The sequence below is a fragment of the Mobula birostris genome, chromosome 20 (assembly GCF_030028105.1).
Source record: "Mobula birostris isolate sMobBir1 chromosome 20, sMobBir1.hap1, whole genome shotgun sequence".
Lineage (NCBI taxonomy): Eukaryota > Metazoa > Chordata > Chondrichthyes > Myliobatiformes > Myliobatidae > Mobula > Mobula birostris.
This window is the reverse complement of record NC_092389.1, coordinates 15,677,429-15,705,356: the sequence shown is the minus strand read 5'-3', so window position 1 is coordinate 15,705,356 and position 27,928 is coordinate 15,677,429. Positions and strand designations below refer to the sequence as shown.

The 27,928-nt window shown below is 42.7% G+C and overlaps 1 protein-coding gene across 3 annotated transcripts in view; it reads right to left on the bottom strand.

The window, feature by feature from the left end:
- igsf9bb (immunoglobulin superfamily, member 9Bb) overlaps positions 1 to 27,928 on the bottom strand; it is a 749,555-nt gene that overhangs the window by 538,585 nt on the left and 183,042 nt on the right. For all 3 annotated transcript variants that reach the window (XM_072238319.1, XM_072238320.1, XM_072238321.1), the window contains exon 2: positions 16,944 to 17,141. In XM_072238319.1, coding sequence (XP_072094420.1) covers positions 16,944 to 17,141 — 198 coding nt within the window. The remainder of the gene's footprint in view (positions 1 to 16,943; positions 17,142 to 27,928) is intronic.

Below are 27,928 nucleotides of genomic sequence, written 5' to 3'. Positions count from 1 at the left end.
CTCATTAACGGGTATTACAATTTTCTCAATGAAATGGAGCATGAACTGATTGTATTGCCAGATTCAGCTGAGCAAACCTCAGCAGATCAAACTATATGCACAATTTATGAATTCTGTCTCTTTCAGTAATAGCCTACTAATAAAAAAAAGCAAGCAGCCTTAACAGATAGCAAACGACCAAGTGAAAGATAGTTCATTGTCAAGACAAAGATGAGGATTTTAAGAACTCTGATGATCTCTGTGAAGGGCATCCAACCTGCCACCCTCCACACCCCATTTTATGAATGCACTTTGCCGTTTCCCACTCTTCCCCTCAACTTTCCACACACACAGCACTACCACACCTCTTGCACCCTACTACTGCATGCAGATGTTCCTGAAGGAGTTCCTGCAGATTTCAGCCTCTGCAGTCTTGTGAAGATTGAAGTTCAAAGTAGAACACCAAGAAATTCCTTGTTAATATATACTTATCTCCCACTAAATTAACAACCAGGGACTATTTTAATGATCCCTTGCAACAGAAATAAGTAAAATTCTAATGACTTCCACATACCAAGCTCAGTACCTTTGCGCGTTTGTGGAATATTTGATATTCCTGACTTTTTACTCGTTGACTGTGATGCAACATAGTTCCCAAACTGGCATTTTATTATTAGATCATAAATTCCCTTCACGAGTTCACATTTCAGGCTATTTACATCTGATATGAGGGTGTTTAAAGACCAACGGCACAGAGTACAGGACAGGCATGTTCCAGTAAGAAAGAAGGATGGCAAGGTAAGGGAACCTTGGATGTTGGGAAAAGTGATGAATTTAATCAAGAAAAAGGAAATGTAAGGTTTTGGAAGCTAAAATCAAACAGTGCCCTTGCATATTATAAAGAAGGCAGAAAGGAACTCAAGAAAGGGATTAAAGGAAGCCAGGATGGGCCATGAAAAGTCCTTGGCAAGCAGAAATAAAGAAAATCCCAAGGCTTTTATTCATCCATCAAGAGTGAGAGGATAACTAGAACGTGGGCAGGACCACTCAAAAATAAAAGAGGAAATATGCTTGGAGGTGGATGATGTGGGTGAGGTCCTAAATGAGTACTTTGCATGAGTGTTTACCAAGAAGGACAAGGCGATCAACGTGGAGCATGCTAATTTGCTGAGACATTTCAAAATAAAGGCAGAGGTCATATCAGGTCGATTAAAAAAAACCTGAGATAAGTGCCCTCCACCCCCAGGCCTTATGGAATATACTTGCAGGTTATTGAGAAAGGCAAGAGATGAAATTGCTGAGGCCTTGACCAATATTTTTGTGTCCACACTAGCTGCAGATGAGGTGCCGGAGGACTGGTGTTTAGCTAATGTAGTTCCATTATTCAAGGAAAATAGAGATAATCCTGAAAACTACATACCAGTGGTTGTCCCGTCAGAAGTAGGGAAATTACTGGAGAAAATTCTTATGGATAGGGTTTATGAGCAATTAGAAAACAATGGCCTAGTTAGAGACAGTTAACATGGTTTTGTGTGGGGCAAGTTGTGTCTTACTAACTTGATTGAGTTTTTCGAAGAGGTGATAAGGGTGATTGATGTAGGTAAAGCTGTGGATGTTGTCTACATGGATTTTAGTAAGGTGTCTGACAAGGTCCCTCATGGAAGAGTCATGCAGGAAGTTCAGATTCATGGGATCCATGGTGAATTGGCCATTTGGATTCAGAATTGGCTTGCTCATAGAAGACATAATAGTGGTCGATATGACATTCTGTTTGGAGGTCCATGGTCTTCCACAAGGACATAATACTGGGACCTCTGCTGTATATACAAATAAACTGGATGAAAACATAGATGGGTGGGTTAATAAGTTTGCAGACGATACAAAGGTTGGTGGTAGTGTGGATAGCATAGAGGTCTGGTAAAGTGAGATATAGATCAGTTGCAGATATGGGTGGGGTTGGGAAATTGCAGATGGAGTTTAACCCGGCCAAATGTGAAGTGTTGCACTTTGAGAGATAGAATATATGGAAACAGCCCACTATTGTTGGCAAGACCCTTAACAATGATGATGTGCAGAGGGATCCTAGTTAGGCCGCATCTGAGTATTGCATCCATTTATGGTCACCCCATTATTGGGAGAATGTTGAAGCTTTGGAGAGGGTGCAGAAGGGGTTTACCAGGATGTTAGGGACAAGTTTCCTTTTTTTTTAAAAAAGACAGTAGTGGGTGTCCTGAACGGGCTGCTAGGGGTGATATGGAGGTAAGTATGATAGAAGGCATTCAAGATGCTCTTAAATAAGTACATGAATGTGAAAGGAAAGGATATGGACATTCTGTAAGCAGAATGGATTAGTTTAATTGGACATTTGACTACTAATCTAATTAGTTTGGTACAACATTGTGGATCAAGCTTCACATCACAATAACTGGATTGTAAAATCTTCAAAAAGTGCTGTGCACTGCTATATTTAGTATTTCAGTAATATTGTATATAAATCAGATTTAAATACAGCTAAACAACAGTGTTCCTCTGGGGCCAAGGTGCAAATCATTCAAAATAGCAAGCAAACATTCAAAAATAGCAAGTAACACAATTCAAAATATCAAACAAAGAAGCATATTCACTCAAAAAAAACACACATATAGTCCAAGACCCTGAGCGACAATGCCCAGCAATTGATGGTATAGTCTCCCAGTTGTGTACAGGTGTGCGCAATCCAGTCTGTCATTCCACTGCTTGAACACGAGGGCAGCACCAACAGGAGAGGCCAGGCCCCAGCCGAGCTCAACCATGCTGTGGTGCATCCGTGTTGCTTACCTGGTCTGCAGGAGCAGGCGAGCCTGAGGCTCAAGGCCTAATTCTCGCTGCAACTGAGGCTACACAGCTCCCATGTCCACTGTCCTTCCACCAGACAAGGGTAACAGGCCTGTGCCAACTTACATTATCTCTGTCCAGAGTCTTGCAATATATTGTTTGATTTAAGCATTGTTTGTTTAAATAATTATGAGTTATATGCAATTGTACATGAATGGCATAGATCACGTCACTGCATCATACATGCGAGTCTTGATAAAAGTAAAAACATAACTAAGACCTGTTCTCCTGGGCTCCTGTCTTTTTTTTTGCAATTAGCTTTATGTTTGGAGTTACGAAACATAACATACTCCATTTCAATTCATTTACTTTAATTAGATTCAAACTCGTGGGTTTTGGTTTTGTATTTGGTGCTTGTGTTTCCCAAGTTTCTTGTCAGGTAATTACATGCCAGGCAGCAAGAAGAAAATTGTTAAGAGCCAAGCAGGGGAGGTCATTTGAATGTGTTTCTACGATAATGAGATCTTTGTTGCTTTGTGCCATTAGAAATCTTTAATTGAAATAATGATTATTGAGCAAGAAAGAGTTTACATTCAAGAGCTAACTCCTATGCCCTTGTCTGTCAAGCTATTTTCCCTGGGAAGCTGAGGTCTGAAAGGCAGCCTCAGACTCTCGACTATCAAAAATATGAGTCAGAAAGTAGGTGAAAAGGTCCAAGTACTGTCAGGGAAAGGGACAAATTTTTGGACTTAACTTTTATCTCTTGCACTGAATGTATGCAGGAAAATATCAGCTAGCAGATGTGTGAATGTCTGCAAATTCTGTGACACAGTAGTCAATGGAGTCAGTTGAATTGACAAAGGCTGGTCAGTCCTCCAACGCGCCAAGTAGTAATGGCCAACAATAAAATTCTCTCAGCTTTATTTCTGAACCACTCCTGCTGTAGAGATTCATCTGTAATGGCTTCCAAAGCTCCACTTAAAACTACTTTGAGCATATTCCCACTTTGACAACTCAATCTATAGACATGATTGATTTAATAGCCGAGCTGAATTGGAAAGATTGGGTACTGGCCTTGTCGAGGTGACGGAACCCGAGCGCGAGGAACAACCCGAGCTTTGGACGACTTAAGTGCCAGGCCAGATTGAAGTGGTTGGGGTGTCAGTGTCGGAGGCGAGAGACAGGCCAGTTTGGCTCACTGCTCTGTGGGGTTTGCTCTGTGCTGGACTAAGGCTTTCTGAATCGGCTTCTGTAGACTTCTGGGTCAGCTACAGCGATGCCTGGCATAGTGAACTTCAGTTCTGAATGCCTTTTGCTTGCTTTATTGTTTACACGATTTGTGCTTTTTTCCCCCTCTCTCTGCAGATTGGGTGTTTACTGGTTTTGTTTTTAATGAGTTCTATTGGGGTTTGTTTGTTTTGTGGCTGCCTGTAAGGAGATGAATCTCAAGGTTGTATAAAATATACATACATTGATAATAAATGTACTTTGACCTTTACAGACTCCATTTATAATCCACGGAAACACACTCCAACTATGTGATGGGGACAGAGCTTAATGAAACCCATTCGCATGAGATGCGACTTTGCAACAACATTCTAATATGGATTTAATTTTGTACCATTGAGAAAGAATAACTAAAACTCACTCTGGCTTGTACTGACCTGACCAAAAGGTGAAAACAATAGCTAATCTTGCATACCCTACAGAAGTGCAGGAGAGCAACCATTCCATGTGAGAAGTTTAATTCAAATTATTTTGACTTGCTCCTTGGCTAATACATCTAATATTAGAAGAGCACGAATCTCTAGTTGTCATGTGTGGATATGGAGGCACTGGGGAGAGCACAGATTTATGAGGATGTTGCCGGGGATGCAATATTCCAGTTAGAAGGAGAAACAAGGGAGTCTGCATTTGTATTCCTTGGAGTGGAAGAAGCTGAAAGGGTCCTGACTGATGTACACAAAGTTATGAGGGGCATAGATCAAGCAGATAGCAAGAGACATTTCTCAAAACAGAAGCATCTACCAGGGAGTATAGGTTTAAAGTTGGAGGAAGAGAATCCGAGGGGATTTGGGGAAACTGTTTTTCCACCCAGAGGATTTTTGGAATCTGGAATGTCTTGCCTGTGTTGGTAGTGAAGACAGGTATTTCCACAGCATTTAAATAGATTTGGACAAGCAGTTAAATTGGCAAGGCTTTGAAGCTATGGACAAACTGCTGGTAAATAGGATTCGTATAGACACTTGATGGTTGCCATGAATTCAACGGGCTGAAGGGAATGTTTCTGTGCTGTACAACACCTGAAATTCAGAAGTTCAAGCACGTGAAACTTCATGTGTGCATGCACACACACACATATACAATCAATCAGTGGCCACCTCGTAAGGTACATCTGCTCATTAATGCAAATATCTAATCAGCCAACCGTGTGGCAGCAACTCAATGCATAAAAGCATGCAGACATGGTCAAGAGGTTCAGTTGTTCAGATCAAACATCAGGGGAGGGGAAGAAATGTGATCTAATGACTTTGACCATGCAATGATTGTTGGTGCCACATGAGATTTGAGTATCTCAGAAACTTTGGATCTCCTGGGATTTTCACACATAACAGTCTCTAGAGTTTACAGAAAATGGAGCAAAACAAACAAAAAAAAAATCCAGAGAGTCCAGTTCTGTGGGGGGAAAAAAAAACACCTTGTTAATGAGAGAGGACAGAGGAGAATGGTCAGACTGGTTCAAGCTGACAGGAGGGTGACAGTAACTCACATAACCACACGTTACAACAGTGGTGTGCAGAAGAGAATCTCTGAATGCACAACGCGAACCTTGAAGTGGATGGGCTACGACAGCAGAAGACCACAGGCATAAAATGACCACTGAGTGTATAATAGCCTGTCTGCAATCAGATTTACGAACAGAAATACAAGCTCCCGAAACAGGGAATCCAGTGACATGCTCAGCTCTTGCTTGCGATGTGCTCAATAAAGAAATGGCATTGCGCACTGTACCTCTTGCTCCTTGTTGGAATCCCAAGTTCATTCACAGCACAGGTTTATCTATTCGTTCGTAGGATGTGGATGTTGCTGGCTCGACGAGTCTTATTTGCCCTTGAGTGGCTGGTTAACACACTTCAGAGGTCCGCTAACACTCAACCCCTTTGCTGTGGGTCTGGAGTCACATATAGATCCGATGGGGTAAGAATGGAGGCTTCTCACTCTGACAGGCATTTGTGAATCAGATAAATTTTTAACAATGTGATTATTTGACAAATGGTTATTCCCACCCGCACCCCCCCCCCCATGTCAGTTTCTTAATTCTCAATTGACTGAATTTAGATCTTCTGGGCACCATGGTGGGATTTGAATAAATACTACCAGGTCACCCGATTGTGTCCTGGTCCTCAATGGATCCCTCCAAGAGGATCACAACCTTGTCATAAGGTTTGGAAGTTTACTTGCCTCAGTGACCTGAATAGCTACTGTATGTTGTCTGGAGTCAGGGCTTTATGCTTTGGCTCTTGGTAGGGTCACCCATGCCAAATAGGTCAAAGGGTAGAGGCCAGACCAAGAATGGTCCACTGGTGCTCCAGGTACAGGGGTTAAGCTTAGGGCTAACAATCCTGACTGGTCAAAAAAAATTGTATGGAAACAGCAAAGAAGAATCCTTCTTTATGGTCAGACAAAGATGTAGGACCTTAGTTGCTGCCCTAAACACTAGCGGCATAACAGGCAGTGGATCAATGGATCAAACTGACATTTTACTTAATTTTCCACTGAATCATTTGTGGCTTTGTCCCGCTTGGTTGCGCAATAATATCAGCGCCGGACTCCAGAGCGAAGGTTCCCGAGTTCGAATCCAAGTCGGGTTGAGCATCAAGCTAGCAAAGCGGCCTTGTAAAAACAAGAATAGCTTGCTACGGAAACACCGTCATGACGGTGCCCTGATAACTCCACTGCCAAGTTAAGAGCTATTCTTCTTCTTTTCCTTTTTCATTTGCGGTGAAGCACCTCTATTTTCAGTGCTATATTGAAGAGATGTCAGATTAAATAGATAATGTCGAACCTCCGTGTTTATGGATGTACTTGTGCCGTTTCATTGGCATACCAATATAGCAACAGTCTTTATGTATTTCAAAATAAGTGGATCAGAAGAATACTTAAAATGGCTTAATTTACTTGTAGATTCAAAGACAGGGCAGCAATATTCAAATCCAAATGAAAAACTGCAAGGCCATTGTGAAGGTTTAGTGAAGGTGACCACTTTCCTGTTGTCCTACTGTCAGTAATGGCTGTCGGACTGGAAGCTTCAGCAAAGTAGCCAGCACAATCAAAAATTCCACCCACCATAGACGTCCTCTCCTCTTCCCTCTTCCTTCAGGATATAAAAGCCTGAAAGCACTTACCATCAGGCCCAAGGACAGCTTTATAAGATTGTTATAAGATTAAATGGTTCACTAGTACAAAAAGATGGGCAATTGACCTACCTCGTGACCTTGCACCTTATTGTTTACCTGCACTGCACTTCCTCTGTAGTTGTTACACTCCTGCATTGTTAATGCTTTACCTAGTACTACCGCTTACTTGATTTGAATGAACAGTATGCAAGACGAGCTTTTCTGTGTCCCAGCACATGTGACAATAATACACTAACAACCAATAACCAGTGAGTAGGAACCCAATCTATTACCAAGTCATTTCCAATTTCCCCGGCAATGCCTCTGCTTCCATTCTATTCTTTGCTAGATAATGCCACAATTTGAATGTATTGAACACAATGGATGCAAAAAAGCCGTCAGGCAGCTCAGTAACATTCAAATCCCTATGAAAAACCGCAACTTAATTTCTCCCCCTTAAGCTTGGGAGGAACTCACTCGGGCAAACGTTTGTCAAATGTAAAGATGCTATACAAATAAAATGATAGCAAATATAGATTATACCTAGCTTCCAAACTTTAGTTGCATTAAAATCTCAATACGAGCTATCAGAATAGGAACTATCACTGTTTATGCAAGTGTTCGATAGATTATTTTATTGGCCTAAAAGCAGCTGAAAAGTAGGTCTTGTATTGAATTTCATAAATCATTACATGTGAGCAACAACAGGGAGAAGTACCAGGCCATGTAATTCCGATAAAGAATTACATCCAAACCATTAACTTACCCTGTCTATCTAGATGCTGACTGATTGGTAATTTAAATTTGTGCTATATATTTGGGTAAGATGGCTGATCTTCTCCTACCCAAACACATTGTTTACTTCCTATGCATTGGACAGAAAGTTCTTTATTTGTTTGGCCGAAAGCCACACAGTTCAAGGATCAAGTTGTTGAATGGTCACTGTAATTGAACAGGCTCAGAAGGTGGTGGTGTCGCAACCACGGCCTCTGCTGGGGAGCGTGGGCGCCCTCACAGATGGAGATCTGAATAGGGTCGGCAAGTGTGTATGCATGTCCCAGGCTGTGTTTAAACCCCTTCCTCTCATTTCAGTCTTGTCGATTTTTGACCAAAGCACAGCAACATTAATACTCTCTGCTTACCTTTGACCTTGTTCCAGTAAAGACTACAGTTTAGATTGACGGTGTAAAGGGACGGAATTTATTTAATATTAAGTTACTGCATCTGAGCCACAGTGATAGCGTTATTTTAGTTTGACAGTTTTAGTTTGTGGCCCTATTGGCCCAGTGTTTATTGTTTTCCTTTTGTTCTGCATAGTTATTAAGAAAATTCAGTGAACTGTTCATCCACCTCAGTCTCTCTCCCTCCCTCACTCACCTTGGGTTATAACTGCACATCCTGTCAGCAAGACCCAACCACCAAAATGGATTCAGCAGAGAGAGAACAGTTGACCATGGTCTTTGATCAAGTAAGAGACAAAGTAACATTCAGTGGAAGATGCGTTGGCAGAGGTGCCTCACGCAGTTATTGACAACTGGGCAACTAAGTAGCTCAGAGAAAGAATGCCCTGAGCCTCCTGCTCTTTAAATCACTGTCCATCTTCAGCCTCTTCCTCATTACCTAGTGCACAGTCCGCAGAGGAGCCCGTGCGGGTGGGGCAATTGAGAGAGAATATCAATGTCAAGGCTCTGGATGGCCAGCCTCTGGGCACCAGCAAGATCCATCTTTCCTCAAAACCCATCCAACTTGTGCCAGAAGACAACCTAAGAGAACAGCTCTCCTATTTTGTTGATTTGCTTGAACTGCCGCTGGTGCTTGGCCTTCCCTGGCTATCTTGACAACCCACAGCATTCAAAATTCTCCCGGGGGTAACCATTTTCCCCAAGATAGATCTGCACAATGCTTGCAACTTGGTTCCTACTCGAGAGGGGATGAGTGGATGACAGCATTCACTACTTCAAGCACTAAGAGCAAAGAGGTCCTTCTGCAGCTGTACAGGGCCCTGGTGAGACCACACCTGGAGCACTATGTGCAGTTTTGGTCTCCAAATTTGAGGAAGGACATTCTTGCTATTGAGGGAGTGCAGCGTAGGTTCACAAGGTTAATTCCCGGGATGGCGGGACTGTCATATGTCGAAAGATTGGAGCGACTGGGCTTGTATACTCTGGAATTTAGAAGGATGAGAGGGGATCTTATTGAAACATACAAGATTATTAAGGGATTGGGCACGCTGCAGGCAGGAAGCATGTTCCCGCTGATGGGTGAGTCCAGAACCAGAGGCCACAGTTTAAGAATTAGGGGTAGGCCATTTAGAACGGAGTTGAGGAAAAACTTTTTCACCCAGAGAGTGGTGGATATATGGAATGCTCTGTCCCAGAAGGCTGTGGAGGCCAAGTCTCTGGATGTTTTCAAAAAAGAGATGGATAGAGCTCTTAAAGATAGCAGAATCCAAGGTTATGGGGATAGGGCAGGAACTGGATACTGACTGTGGATGATCAGCCATGATCACAGTGAATGGCGGTGCTGGCTCAAAGGGCCGAATGGCCTACTCCTGCACCTATTGTCTATTCTACTGGCCACTATGGGTACCTCATGATGCCTTTCGGTCTAGCCAATGCCCTTGCTGTTTTCAGGCCCTGGTCAATGATGTGCTGGACATGTTGAATCAGTTTGTTTTCAAGTTTTGGATGATATTCTTATCCATTTCTGCTCGTCAGGAATGCGTCCAGCTTATCTGGAGGGGTCTCAGCTGGCTCCTTGAGAACAACCTTTATGCCAAGGCAAGTTTCACAAAGAGCAGGTATCATTCTTCCAGTATTCAAATGGATCCATGTACAGTTCAGGCAGTTACACAGAGGCCCAAACCATCTTCGGTCAAACAGGTGAGGCACTTCATGGGGCTTGCAAACTTTTATCGCCACCTCAGAAACTTCATTTCCATCATGGCTCCCATAAATACACTCACAAAGACAACCTCTGCAGGATTCCAATGGACTAGTGAAGCAGACCAAGCATCACCAGGTCTAAGGAGGTGCTTCACCACTGCCCCATTGCTACAGCATCCAGACCCATTCATCAATGCTGATGCATCAGATGTCAGTAATGGAGATGCACTTTCCAGTACTCTTCTGTGCATAATCAGCTGCATCCCTGTGTGTTTTTTTCCCCCATCACGACTCCTGCTGAATGCAACTACGATGTCAGGAACAGAGAGCTTCAGGCTGTCAAGGAGGCCCTGGAATCATGGCAACACTGGTTGGAGGGAGTAGACCACCCCTTTTTGCTCTGGACAGATCACAAGAACCTCTCCTACATTCAGGATGCCAAGAGACTCAACTCCTGCTAAGTCCATTGGGCTATTCTTCACCCGGTTTAATTTCAAACTCACCTATCGTCCCAGCAGCAAAAATACCAAGGGAAACGCTCTCTCCCAGCAGCTTGATGGGTCTGAGGACAATTCCGATCCAGAGCCCATCCTTCCTCTCTCGTGCATTGTTGCACTGGTGATTTGGAGAATAGAAGAAGGGGAGGTGAGGGCCACCCAACAGTCAGACCTAGGCCTGGAAGGAAAGCTTCCCAATTGGCCGTTTTTTCCTGCCACTGTGACCCCCAAGGTGTTGGAGTGGAGTCACTCTTCCTGTCTCAAAAGCCATGCAGGGATTCAAAGGACCCTGGAATTTATTAAGACAATTTTGGTCGTCATCATTATCCCAGAATATCTATGACTTTGTCTCTGCTTGTTCCACGTGCCCAGAACAAGACATCACGTTAGCATCCTATCATTGCTCTGCACTGTGCCTCACCACCCCAGGTCCCACCTCTTGGTAGATCTCATCACTGGTCTGCCTCCGTCAGATGGGAAAACTACCATTCTGGCAGTTGTGGACCGGTTCTCTAAAGCTACCCACTTCATTGTTCTTCAAGCTCCTGTCAGCTCATTAGACTGCCACAATCATGGTTCAGCACGTGTTTAGGCTGGATGGTTTCCCTTGGAACATAGTGTCTGATCGAGGAATACAGTCAATGTCCCCTTTTTAGAATGCTTCCTGTTCTATCTTGGGAGCCACAGCCAGCCTCTCATCAGATTTCCAACCCCAACTGGCCAGACAGAGTGGATCAGGAGCTGGAGACAACCCTACACTGCCTTGTCTCTACTAACCCCACGACATAAAGTTCCCAATTGGTCTGGGCAGAGATGGCCGACAATAACCTCCAATTGTCCTCCACTGGTATCTCCCCCTTTGAATGACGGAAGGGATTCCAGCCACACTCATCCCTGACCAAGACACTGATGTGGGAGGTCCTGCTGCGGAATAGTTGCTCCAACAGTACAAGCACATATCTAGATGGGCCAGGGCTTCTCTGCTACACTCAGAAACAAAATGCCTGGCAGGCCGATAGGCTCCAGCAACAGGTGAGCCCTCTTTGGCTAGGAAAGAAACTCCTGCTAGCGTCTAGAGATCTTCCTTTGAAGGTTAAGAACTGCAAGTTGGCCCCATGTTATGTGGGGCTACTCATAGTAGAAGGGGAACGTTGACTCAGACCATGAGAGGCCTGCATCGGGTATTTTCATGCCTTACAAGGCACAGATTGGAAGTTTGTGTGGGGCGCCACTCATCGCACAGACTAGAGCAATGTGTGATTAAGTGCCTTGCTCAAGGGCACAAACATGCTGCCACAGCTGAGACTCGAACTTGCTTGATCTCGTCTTGAGATCACTAGATGAACGCCTTAACCACTTGGCCACATGCCCAACACAGTAGAGAAGGCTGTCAACAGAGCCTCCTACCATCATCGATGAAGATTCACCCAGTACAGTATTCCATGTTCCCTAGCTCAAGCCAGTGACCTCCTGCCCCCTTACTCCAATCACAACTCCTCCCCTTCCTGCCCACCTGGTCAAAGGGTTCCTGGCCTAATCTGTGCATCACCTCCTGGCATCTCACCAGGTGCAAGGTAGCATCCAGTATCTCATGGATTGGGAAGGGTATGGCCCTGAGGAACATTCTCGACAAGTCTCTCTTCCGGGACTTCCAGCAAGCACAGGTCTCTGGCGCCTCAGGAACTGCGCCGAGGGAGGGGTCCGTGTCACAACCACGGACTCTGCTGCAGAGTCTGTGCACCCTCGCTCCTGAACAGGATGGCAACCACGCTCGTGAGCGTGCACAATCCAGCCGATTACTCTTTCATTGTGATTACATTTAACTCCTTCCTCTTACTGTCAGTCGTGTCGAGTCTTGATCAAAGCACAACAATGTCAATGCTCCCTGCTCATCGTAGTCTTGTTCCGGGAAAGACTACAGTTCAGATTGACACTATAAAGGAGCAGAATTTATTTAATATTAAGTTACTGCTTCTGAGCTGCAGTGTTGACGTCAGCTTTCAGTTTGAGAGTTTTAGTTTGCGGCCCTGTTGGCCTAGCGTTTATCATTTTCCTTTTGTCCTGCACAGTTATTATTAAAATTCAGTGAACTCTTCACTCTTCATCCACTGCAGTGTCTCCCTCTGCACCTAGGCCAGGTGACTGCTGTCAGGTGAAGGCAGGTACTCCCACAACATTGCAACAGCATCTGGATGAGCACTTGAATTGCCCAGGCAGAGTACTTACAGAACAAGTGCTGGTAAATGGGATTAGTATAGGTGGGTACTTCATGATCAGAATGGACATGGTGGTCCAAAAGGGCCTGCTTCTGTGCAGTATGACTCTGAGGACCAAGCATGGAACTGGGGACAAAGCATCAATCTCCTCTTACGCAAATGGATTGAAATCAATTTGGTGCTTCCAGAATGATGAAGCAGAATTGAACCACTTTGAATAAAGACTGAACAGAGACTGCCCGAATCCCAGCTCAGTATTTCCCATTAGTGGATATTTCTTGTATATATTTTTGAGCAAAATTGTTAATGTGAAGGCAAGCATAGTCAATTTTCCAACCAGATTCTTGCTCAGCTAACACAGAGGAATTCAGGAGTTTGTGACTCGTCAGACACAGACCGACATTATTAACTTGAAGTTGCAGTTCTGACACCCACTTATCTGGGGTAGCATCTCACTGGCTGTCTGACCCACACATCACCAGTTAGCAGGGTAAAATTACTTTCAGTCACATTGAGCTGACTGATCGCTGGGCTGGCCCCCTTCCAACTGCCCTCCGACTGACCAAATCAGTCCTCCAGGGAGATGGAGTCTCCCTAGCCCTGACAAAGCACAAGGTACAAAATAAAACTTATTGCCAGAGTACATACACGTCACCACATACAACCCCGAGATTCTTTTTCTGTGGGCATACTTAGGAAATCTATAAAACAGCAACTGTAAACATCGGGAACTGTAAGCAAACTGTAAATGCAGATATAAATAGCAATAATTAACGAGCATGAAGTAACAATATAACAGAGTCTTTAAATAAGTGTAGTTATCCCCTTTTGTTCGAGAGCCTGATGGTTGAGGGGTAGTAACTGTTCTTGAACCTGGTGGTGTGAGTCCTGAGGCACTTGTACCTTCTACCTGATGGCAGCAGCGAGAAAAGAGCGCGGCCTGGGTGGTGAGGATCTTTAATAATGGAAACACGAGGAATTCTGCAGATGCTGGAAATTCAAGCAACACACATCAAAGTTGGTGGTGAACGCAGCAGGCCAGGCAGCAAAGCTAGGAAGAGGTACAGTCAACGTTTTGGGCCGAGATCCTTTGTCCTGACGAAGCGTCTCGGCCTGAAACGTCGACTGTACCTCTTCCTAGAGATGCTGCCTGGCCTGCTGCATTCACCAGCAACTTTGATGTGTGTTGCTTTAATAATGGATGCTGCTTTTCTACGGCAACATTTCATGTAGATGTACTCAATGGTTGGGAGGGTTTTACCCGTGATGTACTGGGTCGATTCCACTACCTTTTGTAGAATTTTCCACTCAAAGGCATTGGTGTTCCCGTACCAGGCTGTAATGCAGCCGGTCAGCACACTTTCCACCGCACATCCATAGATGTTTGACAAGGTTTTCAAACACATACCGAATCCTCACAGACTCCTGAGGAAGTGGAGGCACTGCCATGCTTTCTTTGCAATTACGTTTATATGATGGATCCAAGACATGTCCTCTGAGATAGTGACACCCAGGGATTTCAAGTTACTGGCCCCCTCCACCTCTGATCCTTCAATGATTACTGGCTCATGGACCTCTAGTTTCCACCTCCTGAAACCTACAATCAGTTCCTTGGTCTTACTGACATTGAGTGAGAAGCTGTTATGACACCAATCAGCAAAATTTCCATTCTCCCTCCTGTATGCTGATTCATCACCACCTTTGATACAGCCCAGAACAGTGGTGTCATCAGCAAACTTGTATATGATATTGGAGCTGTACTCAAGTAATAGGTGTAAAGCGAGTAGAGCAGGGCGCTAAGTAATACTCTGCCAAGACTGTTCAGTGCCAGCGAGCGGTAGGATGATGAATGTCTTTCTCAGCAGGTCAGGTATACTGTGTAACTGGGAAGACTGATACCATTTACATTTACACCCATGGCAGCTCATTGAATCAAACTCACAATTAATTGAAGGTTGGCCCAGTGCATTAAGAGAGGCTGAGAGAATTAGTGAGCAAAAAAGAGAAACGGGAGGGGCATGAGTGAGAACAGCTGAAAAGGACTGATTCAGGAACAGCTTTTTCCCCCTCTGCCAAACAATTTCTAAATGGACATTGAACACATGAACACTCCTCTTTCTAATTTCTGTTTGTTTCCATTACTTGTTTTAACTTAATTTAATGTACATATATACTTAAATGTAACTCAGTTTTTTCTCTATATTTATCCATCATGTATTTCATTGTACTGCTGCTGTAAAGTTAACAAATTTCATGACATATGCTGGTGATATTACACCCGATTCTGAAATTAGGCGAAAAAATGGGGGAGAAAGCGAGGGAGACAGCGGGAGAGGTCGAAGGAAGGAAAAAAAAGGGAAAGGTGAAAGGAAGAAGGGAGAGAATGAAATGCGTGGTTTAATTAGTTGGGGTGACATAAAATATACAGCAAGTTCATAACAATCCGCCTGCTAAATTACACAGTACAATTCCTGCTGCCATTGATACTGAGGCACAACGCACATATTCTTGATTCTAAAAGGCAATTCTTGAAAGTAAATCACATGACACCCACAATTCCCACCCCCCCAAAAAAATTTATTTTCCTCATTCCAATTACATTCTTAAAATTCTTATTCCAAAACAAAAAATGGGGACATACATAACCTTAATCAGCACTGGTCAGGAAGAGCTCAAGTGTGAGGAATGTACTGTATATGAAACTCTGCTAAAGACTGGCAACTTTCAAACCTGCCAATTTATTTCCAAGTGTCTCATCCAATTGAATATGCTTGCTGTGGTTTGTACAGTGGCATGTATGAACGGTGGATATGGGCCTAGTGTCGATGAACAGGACTGAACTACAGGCCAAACTCTAGAAATGCTTGTCTCCTTTCAGAAAGGAAAAGCAATAGCAGGAATATTACAATCTCCGTCAGCACAGGTGCACCACAGGGCTGTGTGCTTAGCCCTCACTCTACTCGCTTTACACTTACGACTGTGAGGCTAAGCACAGCTCTAATACCGTGTTTAAGTTCGCTGATGACACCACTGTCGCTGGCAGAATCAAAGGTGGTGATGAATCAGCATAGAGAAGTGTGATCGAAAATCTGGCTGTGTGATGCCACAACAACCACTCGATGTCAACAAGACCAAGGAGCTGATTATTGACTTCAGGAGGAGGAAACCGGAGGTCCCTGAGCCAGTCCTCACCGGAGAATCAGAGGTGGAGAGGGTCAGCAATTTAAATTCCTCAGTGTTATTATTTCAGAGCATCTGTCTTGGGTCCAGCATTGAAGTGCCATTACTAAGAAAGCACAACAGCACCTCTACTTCCTTAGAAGTTTGCAAAGATTCGGCATGGCATCTAAAACTTTGACAAACTTCTATATATGCGTGGAGGAGAGCATACTGACTGGTTGCATCATGGCCTGGTATGATGGAAAAATCCTACAAAAAGTAGTGGACACAACCCAGTCCGTCACAGGTAGAGCCCTTTTCCCCACCATTGAGCACATATACACAGAGCATTGTTGCAAGAAAATAGCACCAAGCAAGGACCTCCACCACCCAGGACGTGCTCTCTTCTTGCTGCTGCTGCCATCAGGAAGGAGGTACAGAAGCATTGGGACTCACACCACCAGGTTTGGGAACAGTTATCAGGCTCTTGAACCAGAGGGGATAACTTTTCTCAACTTCCCTCACCCCAGCATTGAAATGTCCACTACCTATGCACTCACTTTCAATGATTCTTCATCTCATGTTATCGATATTTATTACTTATTTATTTACTACTACCACCAATTTATTTTTGTATTTGCGCAGTTTGTCTTTTGCACACTTGTTGGGTGCGGTCTTTCATTGATTCTATTGTTTTTCTTGGATTTACAGAGCACGCCCACATAAGCAAATCTCAGGGTTGTATGTGGTGACATATGTAGTTTGATAATAACTACTTTGAACAGTGAAGTGCATTGTATAGGGCCAGGGAATACAGAAGTTAGACAGCTTCAGTTTCTATTTCATTTGAAGTAAAGTTTTCTCTTGGTTTTGCTGAACCAGAAGAAATCGGCATCTCTGCAGATATTATACCTTTGCCAGTCACATCATCATATGAAATCATGAATTTAACACCCTCATGGACAAAAAGGAGTCCAACAACTGTAAATGTCCTACCTGCATATTCGGGATCCACATGAGGGGGATAGAAGCCAAACTTGATGAATATTGGGATGGGAACTCCAAACTTAAACCACTCTACCACATAAGGGGGCTGCTGCCCTGTCACTGGGTGCACGACATCACATCCTAGAATCACGCTGTCACCAGCACGGGCAGTCACAAACTGGGGCTCCTCCCTTGCACTGTGAGCGCCTGAAAGAAACATAGTTGTGGGTTAGCTTTTCCAGGATGTGCAAGAACCATCTCCTCCAGTTTGCCGTTTGACTGTTGCACCACAACATTATGTAGCATTGTTTGGAGCACGGAAAACTAAAACTGTTGAAAAGAATGGTATTCCTCCTAAACATAGAGTGGAACAGCAGTAACGCGGGGGCACTGATTCACTTAACCGGGCTTTGTGTTTAACATGGCTCTGCAGCTTTCATAATTTTATGTGGCATTTATGTCATAAGAATGTTCTGAAACACTCTTTAAATTCATCCATGGGAAACGTGGGCATTGCTGGCAAGGCCACTATTGAGAACTACTTTCTCAGTTGACGCGGTGCTCCCACCATGCAGTTGGATAGCAGCTTTCAGGACCTAGTCCCAGTGTAGCAGTCACAATGAATGAGTGGTGGTACTTTTCTATGTCAGTGTTGTTTGTGACTTGGGTAGGATTGGGTAGCCTTGCCCTTGATGCTCTTGTCAATTAGAATATAGAGACGGGAAGTGGGAACTTGAGAGATGATCACAAACAATTTTTGGTTTTTTTTTTGCTGACAGACCAATTTTATTGTGGTTAATTTTAGTAGAGCCACCAAATTTTATTGATAATCCGGTTTTGCTATTGTTACATTATATTTCATAAATATGTGACATACCATATGTTAGGCGACCCTTTCATAATCAGAGCATGTGATCACATAGCATTGAAGAGTTATTCCTGCAGACCAGGGGTTCCCGACCATTTTTATGCCATGGACCCTTACCATTAACTGAGGGGTCTGTGGACCCCAGGTTGAGAACCCCTTCAAGACATTGAGTAAAAGACACTTTAGCAAATGCCTCAGCAATTAAATAATCATGCTTCATATAATCTTGATTCTCTGTATTGAATGGGTAGTCATTTTCCATTTCATCCCAGCTGCAGAAAATATAAATGTTAAATTAGGAATCAGAAAACCTCATGCAGCACATTTCGGTTTCATATTTGTGCCTCTTGTGGACAAAGTCCCACCACACAATTAGAAAATCATTTGGAGTGAGATTTCATACCCAACAGTCTCTCAGTAAGCAACAGCAAACAGAGTCCAAGTACCTTACATAACTCACAGCACAGTCAACAATTATCAAAGTTATAGTATAATGCACCAATTAACTCAATAAATGGAAAGACCCAGCATTAGCAATACAATCTACACTGCAGCATACTTTAAAGTTATGCCAACTCATTGTAAGAAGCCCATCTATGCAAGCAAATGGGAAAGGTGAGAAAACTGCACTTGTACTCTGAAATTTCCCAGCTCTGATAAAGGGTATTTGACCAGAAACATCAACTGTTCCCCTTCCTGCAGCTGCTGCCTGACCCATTTCCAGAGTTTTCTGTTTTTAGTTCAGACTTCCAGCATCTACAGTTCTTTGATTTGCCTACAATCTGCCTTTTAGGAATCAGGAGATAATTTTCCTTTGACAGTTGTGGAAATCAGGAACACTCTCTAATAACAACAGGAATTCTGCAGATGCTGGAAATTCAAGCTGTTTGTCCATTTGCTTTTCCTATCCAGTCTATCTGTATAACCAAGATCCCCCATCACTATTTGGATTGTTATGTAAGAAAGTCATCACAGGTACTCTGTGGCTGTTTTTTTTCATTGTGTAGAAGGCGGTGCAGAAGATGGCAGGCTACAAAGTCTCTATGAGAAAGAATAACAATCAAAAATGTGGCAACTGAATCTAACGTCATAATGCTTATGATGTACATTACACAGTTAAATTTCACAGGTGATTGTTTAAAACTCTAAGACATAATCCCCCTCCCCTCAGAAGGATTCATCTCAGCTTTCAGGGACATCAGTGCCAAGCAATTTCTTTACTTGTCAAACCAGCTCACAGATACCATGGTATGTTGGGAATACTCCATCCAGGAGTTACTGTGTCTGGCCCCAAATTCTACTCCACTAATTGCTCTTATTACATTTGGTAGAATTTTCATATTTTACAGGACCATTGGCAACTCTTGGGAAGGTCCGAGCACAATTTCCAATACCTACTCTCAACTAAAATTACAACAGGATTTTCTGCCCCATCAGGGTCTGAGGAAGTCCAGTTTGTGTATGCAATGTTGGCATTTATTTCAAAGGAAATAGAATATAAAAGCAAGGAAATAATGCTGAGCCTTTATAAGACACAAGTCAGGCTGCACTTCGAGTACTGTCAACAGTTTTGGGCCCCATATCTCAGAAAGGATGTGTTGTCATTGGAGAGAGTCCAGAGGAGGTTCTGAGGATGATTCCAGGAATGAAGGGGTTAACATGAGCAGCATACGGCAGCTTTGGGCCTGTGTTCACTGGAACTTAGAGGAGCATGTGTGAATCTCATTGAAACCTACCAATGTTGAAAGGACTAGATAGAAAACATCCTCACCACGTCCACCCTATGATGGGGACATCTAGAACTTGGGGGCACTCCCTCAAGATTGAGGGGCGACCTTTTAGAAGGAGGAATTTTTTTAGCCAGAGAGTTGTGAATCTGTGGAATGCTGTGCCACAGACTGTGGTAAAGGCCAAGTCCATGGGCATATTTTAAGGCAGAAGTTGATCGTTTCCTGATTGTCAGGGCATCAAAGGATATGGCGAGAAGGCAGGTGTATGGGGTTGAGCGGGATCTGGGATCAGCCAGGATGGAATGGCAGAGCAGAATTGATGGGCTGAATGGCCTAATTCTGATCCCATGTCTTATGGTGTATTACTCAGACCTTAACTATAATAACTTCAAAATAATTTGAAGTCTCTGTAATTCATTGACATCAGCATGGAAACTTGATTCATTCAAAATGGAGAAGGCAGCAGTGTAGCAGCGATGTTAAGCTAAAGAAACAGGCAGTGCTGTTGTCCCACCGAACTTGGGTTGATGCCGACTCTGAACGACTTTGATGTGGAACTTGCACTCTGGTTTCCTTCTATGTTCCAATGATATGCTGGTAGGTCAATGCTGGTAGACAAAATCTATCAGGAAGAGATGGGTGTCAGGAGAACTGGGAGTTGATGAGTTTGTGATTAAGAATCATTTACAGGGACCAATGAGATTTATTGGAGATCTTGATGGGACAAATGGTCTGTTTCTATGCTGTAATAAAACATTATAGATGTCTGGACATTAATGGAATCAGGAGGTCTGGGGATAGTGCAACAATGTTCTGTTTGATCATGGTGGTGATCTTACACAATGAGGTGGTCTTCCACTTCAATGTGTTCTCCTATCATGAAATGAAGGATCAGATATGATTGCATTGAGTGATGGAACAGGCTTGAAGAACTAGATAGTTCTATTTTCTCTGATCTCAGATCTGACTACTTTACTGCAAGCCAACACCTCTTAGGTTTTGATGCAGTTGAGGAGTAATATCTTCTCTCCAAATGTTGTGTTAATTGGTAGCTCTTTCAAAAAAGCCAGCACAGGCAAAGTGGTTGGAAGGTCCTCAACCCAAAACTTTAACTCTGTTTCTCTTTCAACAGATACTGCCTGACCTGCTGAGCGTTCCCTGCGCGTTCTCTTTCCCATGCCCACCTCCCAAAACTTATAACATTTCTAGCCTTGTGATTTCCAGTTACAATGGCTGAAAGACCTTCTGTGCTGTACCCCTCCCAGGCTGGCGAGAATGCGGGACTGAGTTGCTACAATTGAAGGTGGAGGCAAGAGAGAGAGTGATCCTCATCTTCGGTCTCCAGAAGACCAGGAGATTCAAACTCCCAATGTATGGCAGTGGTTTCTTTCTCCCACTGCAGCAACCCTTCAGGTACACTTTCTACAAAAGCCAAGGACCAAGCAAAAATCAAAAAACATCCACCAATGTCGAAATCTAAAGCAAAAATCAAAAATTCAGCAAGTCAGACAGCATCTGTTAAAAGAAAAAAAAACACTCGAAGTTTCAAGTCTGCAACTTTTTCCTCAGAACTCATCTGCAAAGGATCATAGACTCCAAACATTAATTGTTACTTTTTCCACAGATACTGTGTGACTATGCTGAACTTTTCCAGTATATTCTGCCTCTGTTGCAAAGTACCAAAGACTATGGAAATCTGGAATTAAAATAGAAAATGTTGCTGGTTGACAAGTTGTGTTCCTGTCTCAGTTTAAATATGAAACATCAATAAATGTATTGACAGGCTGGAGCAGTTACTTGAGAATACAGGCATATTTTGACAAAGTAATGTCTGATGCATTAACTACCCTCTGAGAGTATACTGTTAAATAAATCTATCACATTAGAAAATGAAGTTAGTCTGAGCTTAAGCATGCACTGCAAAGTAGTACATCCTTTCATTATTAAAACGCAGCAACATAAACTTGCCTAGGGCTTGAAATATAGTTATTTTGTATTAATGTGGAGGAAATGTAGGTAGTTGCTACTGCAGCCAAGAGACATGGTGTATTCTAATGTAATTAATACATTGTAAATGGCCTGAAAAATGTTTCCATTTTGTATTACTGGATTCTTTAAATGGTCTCTCTTCATTTGTCATGCAGAATGGTTTTGAAAAGAACTCTTGCTAATAAATGAAATTGAATGAAGAACATCTACAGGGTTGCGCAAGCCGATTTTTATTTTGCTGCTGATTTCTCCGGAGCCGTTCTTTCAGCTGACGACTTTTTAATTTAAATTGAATTTGACTGCCTGCATTTCTCATGAGCTTACGGCCTTTATATTAGTGGGTACAAATTGGTGATTCAAAATGTGCATTATTGCCTCAGTATTCCCCAAGTATCACTGCAACTTACTGGCCCTGCATGATGATATGTGGCATTGGGATGAGTATCAAAAAGAAAAATGATGAATATCTAATGTGAGTGACACTTATGAACAGGAAAATACAAGAACTGTGGTACATGTTATATAGAGAACAGCACCCAATTTGAGCTACCAGCTATATCCCATCTGATACACAAACAGGATTCTTCTTAAAGACCCATCATTTTATGTTGTTCTTGATCCATGGAACAGCTCCATGAAGGCCACAACCCTCCCCTCCATCGAGGAGATCTTCAAGAGGTGGTGCCTCAAGAAAGTGGAATCCATCACTTGATACCCTCACCAACTGGGACACGCCCTCTTCTCATGACTGCCATCAGGAACGAAGTATAGAAGCCTGAAAATCTACACACAGCTTCTCTTACACCATCACATTTCTGAACAGACCATGAACACTACCTCATTATTCCTTTCTTATTCCACTAATTATTTTTGTAATTTATAGTAATTTTATGCATTTCCACTGCATCACCTCCACAAATCAGTAAGTTTCATGACACAAGACAAAAATCATAAATTGGATTCTGAAATTGTCTTCCCATCTTGGAACTTTTACCCTTTCCAATCTCTTTCCACTAAAAACTTGAGGCATTCTGACACACTGTCACTACACGATTCCAGTTTCTTGGCCTCACTCTCACCGTGGACATCCAGTCCTTCTGCAACTCCGGGATGATTCAAGAATCCTTCAGCTCTCCTTGGAACAGGAACCTCACTCCTCCACTGCCAAACTTCACTTGAGTGAATTTGTTCTCACATTGAGGAACTTTTAATTCCACTTTTCCTCCAAGGAAAAGATGGTCCCGGAAGCCTTCATGTGTTCATGTTTTGCCAGGCTTTTGTTTCAATCTTATACAGTTTTCCGGCCTCTGTTTTTTCTGGTACATAGGTGGCACTTCCTGTCGTCAGACTAAATTAGGAAGTCTCACTACCTTTGTGGAAAAGTTTTGCCCCAATCTCAGCCAACTCTTCCCTTCCCCATCATAAATCTCTGCCAGTGAGACAGACTAAGTCCAGTATTACACTATCCTCCTCCTACTACCAGTAGTTATATTGACTACACCTTGAGACACTGCTTCCTGCAAGACCTCCCTTCCAACTACCTGTACCCAGTTTCTTTGATCCTGTTGAATGCTCTGACAACACTCCCTTTCACCCCCACAACTTCAGTAACTCTTTCCTTTCCCTCGAAAGTCATTTGCCCTCCAAAGCAGACATAACTCAACTGTACATCTGCCCTCACCCTACCTCCTCCCACCCAGAACAAGGCCAGCATTCCCTTGTAATCACCTTCCACACTAAATTGATGCCATTCTGGGCTAGCATAGGGGCACAGCTATTAGAGCTGTGACTTCACTGCTCCAGAGATGCTGGTTCAATTCTGGCCTCTGGTGATATCTGTGTAGGAGTTCCCAACCTAGGGTCCATGGACCCCTTGGTTAATGGCAAGGTTCCATGACAGAAGAAAAAAAGATTGGGAATCACTGGACAGAGTCTGCATATTCAGTCTATGGTTGAGTTCTCGTTTCCTCCCACATCTTAAAACATTCAAAGCTAATAGGTTAATTGCCCCTGGTTTAGATGAGCGGTAGAATCTGTGGAAACTAATGATAGTTTGCTTCAACACTGATATCTGTACTTCAAAACAATCCTAGGCTTTTTTTCCTGCAGTTTGGCACATCAGAAATAAAAATGTTTTAGATTGGAGATCTGGGAACAGCTGGTTTTGGTTTCTTGAAAAACACATCGATTTCAGGCAGAGATCCCCCCCCCCCCCAGTACCTCCACACAATTAATGCCTTGGATCTCACCAAAAGATACATTTTGTAATACCTTACAAGAATCATTCCATTTAGAGCTGCATTTGTAATACTTCTATTGAATAGTTGATGCATGACATGTAGAACAAAGAAAAAGTTAACCTTTAATCATTTTTATGAAGTGTACATTGTATTCTGCATGCAGTGATTAGAATCTAATGTAAGTACGTGTATAAATATTGTATATTTTTTTCCCCATTGTGTAGGAGGATGAAGGATAGAGCTTCACCAGAAGCTCAATATCTTTAAGGTTCTAATCACGACCACATAAAAATCATTGAAGTGACATTCAATACTGTGTTTACAATACTTCAACCAATTGTGATTATAAAAATGCTTCACAGCTGCTCTCCTAGGTTGAATGTGTCCTATATGATTCAATGACTGTATTCACTTCAGTATACTTAATCTCGCTATCAGACCCAAATATTTGCTAGCCCCAGTGTAGCAATTGATTTGACATTGCTAATAAGGAATTCATTAAAAATATACTGATGAAAAACAGAAACCGAGAGAAATAAGGAGGAATGAGGTTGAAAAGTGGAATCTCGGCAAATACAATGATCGCTGTTCTCAGTGCAACAAGACCACTCTTTTTGAAGTTCGAAATTTATTAAACGTCTTACACTGGAACATTTGAAAACCAGCTTCAAACAAAATTGGCATAGCAAACAACTAATGTCTTCTCTGTGACTAAACACGAGAAGATAAGAAATAGAAGGGGTTAGGTCATTAGACTCTGCAAACTTTTCCCACCATCCAATATTCTGGCTCTCCCGGTACCCCTCCTCTTTCCCTTTCTCCCATGGTCCACTCTCCTCTCCTATCAGGTTCATTCATTTCCGGCCTTTCTCAGCCACCTGGCTTCACCCATCACTTTCTAGCTATCCTTCTTCCCCCCCCGCCCCCCACACCTTTTTATTCTGGCGTCTTCCCCCTTCCTTTCTGGTTCTGGTCTCAGATGGAAATGTCAACTGTTTGTTTATTTTCATGGAAGCTGCCTGACCTGCTATGTTCCTCCAGCATTTTGTCCATGTTGCATCTAACAACATTACAGATTAGCTTATACTTTGGTACTACTTGCAAAAAAAAAAATCCTCGCTGTTGAATTTCTTTAATATTTCAAAATCTATCAAATTTGTGCTTAATACATTCTACAGTTGTCCTCGTAATGGAGAATTCCAAAGATTCACTCTGCTTTGGGTGAAGAAATTCCTTCTCATCTCAGTCTCAAATGACTAACCCATTATCTTGAGAGTGCAAGCCCAATTTCTAAACAGCCTAGCGAGGAGACTCATCAACCCGAATTCCTCCTGCCCAGTCTTATACAACATTCCTATGTTTCAATCATTTCTCCTCTTATTCTTCTAAACACACAGGTTCTTGTGCCTGAAGGTTGATGATAGAACCAAAAATCTTAACTCAGTTTCTCTCTGCATAGAAATTCCCTGGCCTGTTGGCTATTCCAGCATTTTCTATTTCTAGTGTTTAGGCATGGTCTGTTTAATATTCTTCCTTGTACAACAAACAGGTAACACTTACAGCGCGGAATAGGCCCTTCAGGTTTCGAGCCACACCACCCAGCATCCCCCGATTTAAACCTTGCCTAATAATAGGACAATTTACAATAACCAATTCACCTACTAATTGGTACACCTTTGGACTGTGGAGGAAACTGGAGCACCCAGAGGAAACCCACTTGGTCATGGGGAGAATGTACAAACTCTTGACAGACAGCAGTGGGAACTGAACCTGGGTCGCTGGTACTGTAAAGCGTTGTGCTAAATCACTATGCTACTATGCTGGAGAGCTGATCTGTGCAAAATACTTCAGCTGCATTCTCAGCAGGGCCAATGCACAAGCAGAACATAATGTTCTCTATGCCTGTTCTGAAATCCTCCTTCCAATAAAGGCCAATGCATTCCTAATTATTTAAAAGCCAATTCCAAAATCCAAACATCCCTGTTATTAAAGACGAGCAGTGCTCATTTATATGATCACATTCACACAATACACTTCAATTTATGAAGTAAAATTATTCAATTAACTGTGATGTAACAAAAATGTCCTCACTCCATCAGCTGGGATGCAGTCAATTAACAAATCACAGTACAAAAGGCAGTGACTATTACACTACAGCAGCAGTTTGAAGTACAAGTTTGTTTGAAAATGGCAGCTCCCTACCCTCTTATTACAAAGTGATTTGTTTTTCTCTCTGCTTTGCATTTGAAAGGGATTTGTGTCCTCCTGTAGGACGTTGAAATGCAGTAATAAATAGCCCTGTGTAATCAATCTCCAGCTGCTTTCCTTCCCACACACAAACTTTCTCGATCTCTGCCTCAGAGTTAAGAGGCACATTCAGACTGAGAAAACACCATTGTAAACTTGTTCAATGACCTCACATACCAGGCAAAGATTACAATGCCATTGCTTGTTTGCTTGTTGTTATTTCTGATTGAGACCTTTCAATGAATTCCCTCTCTAAACAGTTCTTTCTATTCCAATGTAGAAAGTAATAAAGATCAATTTTTTTAAAAAAAGGGGCAAGTGGCGTTTCAGCTGTCTAAGATGGGAGTCTGAAATTGAAAAGGTGTTTTATGCAGGACTGAATCCTATTTCATTTATTGCTTTGTAAATGGATATCTGCAGTAAAAGGTCAATACCACCCAACTTGACCAGCACTACAATGAAATATGTAGTGTATAAAACTAAACGTCAAATTCTCACATTTCACGAGACCCACAGAATGTACAAGCTGGAATTTTGCAGCAAAATGCCCACATTTCTTACTGAAAGTGGCAGTAACTTCTGAATTTCTACAGACATTGGCTAAGCACATGCAGAAACCAGAGTAGTCACCACTTTGGTTTGCCCAACCATGCTCCAATGCTAGGTTGCTCATGGACTTAAGCATGGAAACAAGTTTTGGAGAAACCAACAAAAGATTCCACACCTAGTATACCCATCAATTTTGATGAAAACCTAAAGTTCCATGGTACCCATCTAAGCTGGCATCATTTGCCAGTGTTTCGATCAAGCTCCTCTAAACCTTTCATACTGATGTACCTAAAACAAGAGAATTTTAAAGCATTGAGAACGCGGAAGAACTAGTCCTGCCTAAAGGCTTTGGCCTGAAACATCAACTTTACTTTTTTTCCCCATATATGCAGCCTGGCCTGCTGAGTTCCTCCAGCACCTTGTTTGTGTTGCTCCGATTTCGAGCATCTGCAGATTTTCTCTTGTTTGTAAGTTGATGTACCCATTTAGTGGAATCTTAATTCTGTTTTGTACCTGTCTCAGCCACAGTTCTGGCAGCTCATTGTACAGTAAATGTGTGAAGAAGTTACCCCTCAGGTCTCTTCAAGAGCAGCACTAGTCCATAGAGAAGCACTAATACAAGCAGCAATAACTCGTACAGCTTCCTGAGTTCGTTCCATGGCTGGTCTGATCTCAGCTACGGCTCCACCATCTTCACAACCCTCAACTCAACTTTGAAAAATCTGTCCAAATCTGTTGTATTATTTAACAACTCACCTCTACAGCTTTGTGAGGTAGAGAATTCCCAAGATCCACAGTCCTGAGGGAAGAAATTCCTCACCACCTCTATATTAGTGCTACCAGTTATACAACTGCCCTACGTTTTAGATTCCCAAGAAAGGGAAATATTTTTGTGGCATGCCCCCTCTAAATCTTACAGGTTTCAAGATTATCTCTTAAACTTCTAATCACCAATCAGCACAGAACCAACTGCTGCTGCCTGAAGAAAGCAGCATCCATCATCTTGGACCCCTGCCATCCAGGCCATGCTCTTTTCTCACTGATGCCATCAAGAAAGAGGTACAAGATCCTCAAGTCCAACACCACCAGCCATACCACCAGGCTCAGGAACAGTTATTACCCTTTGGCCATCAGGCTCCTGAATCAGCATGGATAGCTTCACTCTCCTCAACACTGATTCCACAACTCATAGACTCACTTTCAAGGACAATACAACTCACGACCTCAGTATTATTTGTGTTTCTATTTGCACAGCTTGTCTCCTTTTGCACATTGGTTATTTGTCAATCTTTGTGCGTATTTTCCCCCCATTGATTCTATTGTATTTCTTTGTTCTACTGTGAATGCTGCAAGAATGTGTACCTCAAGTAG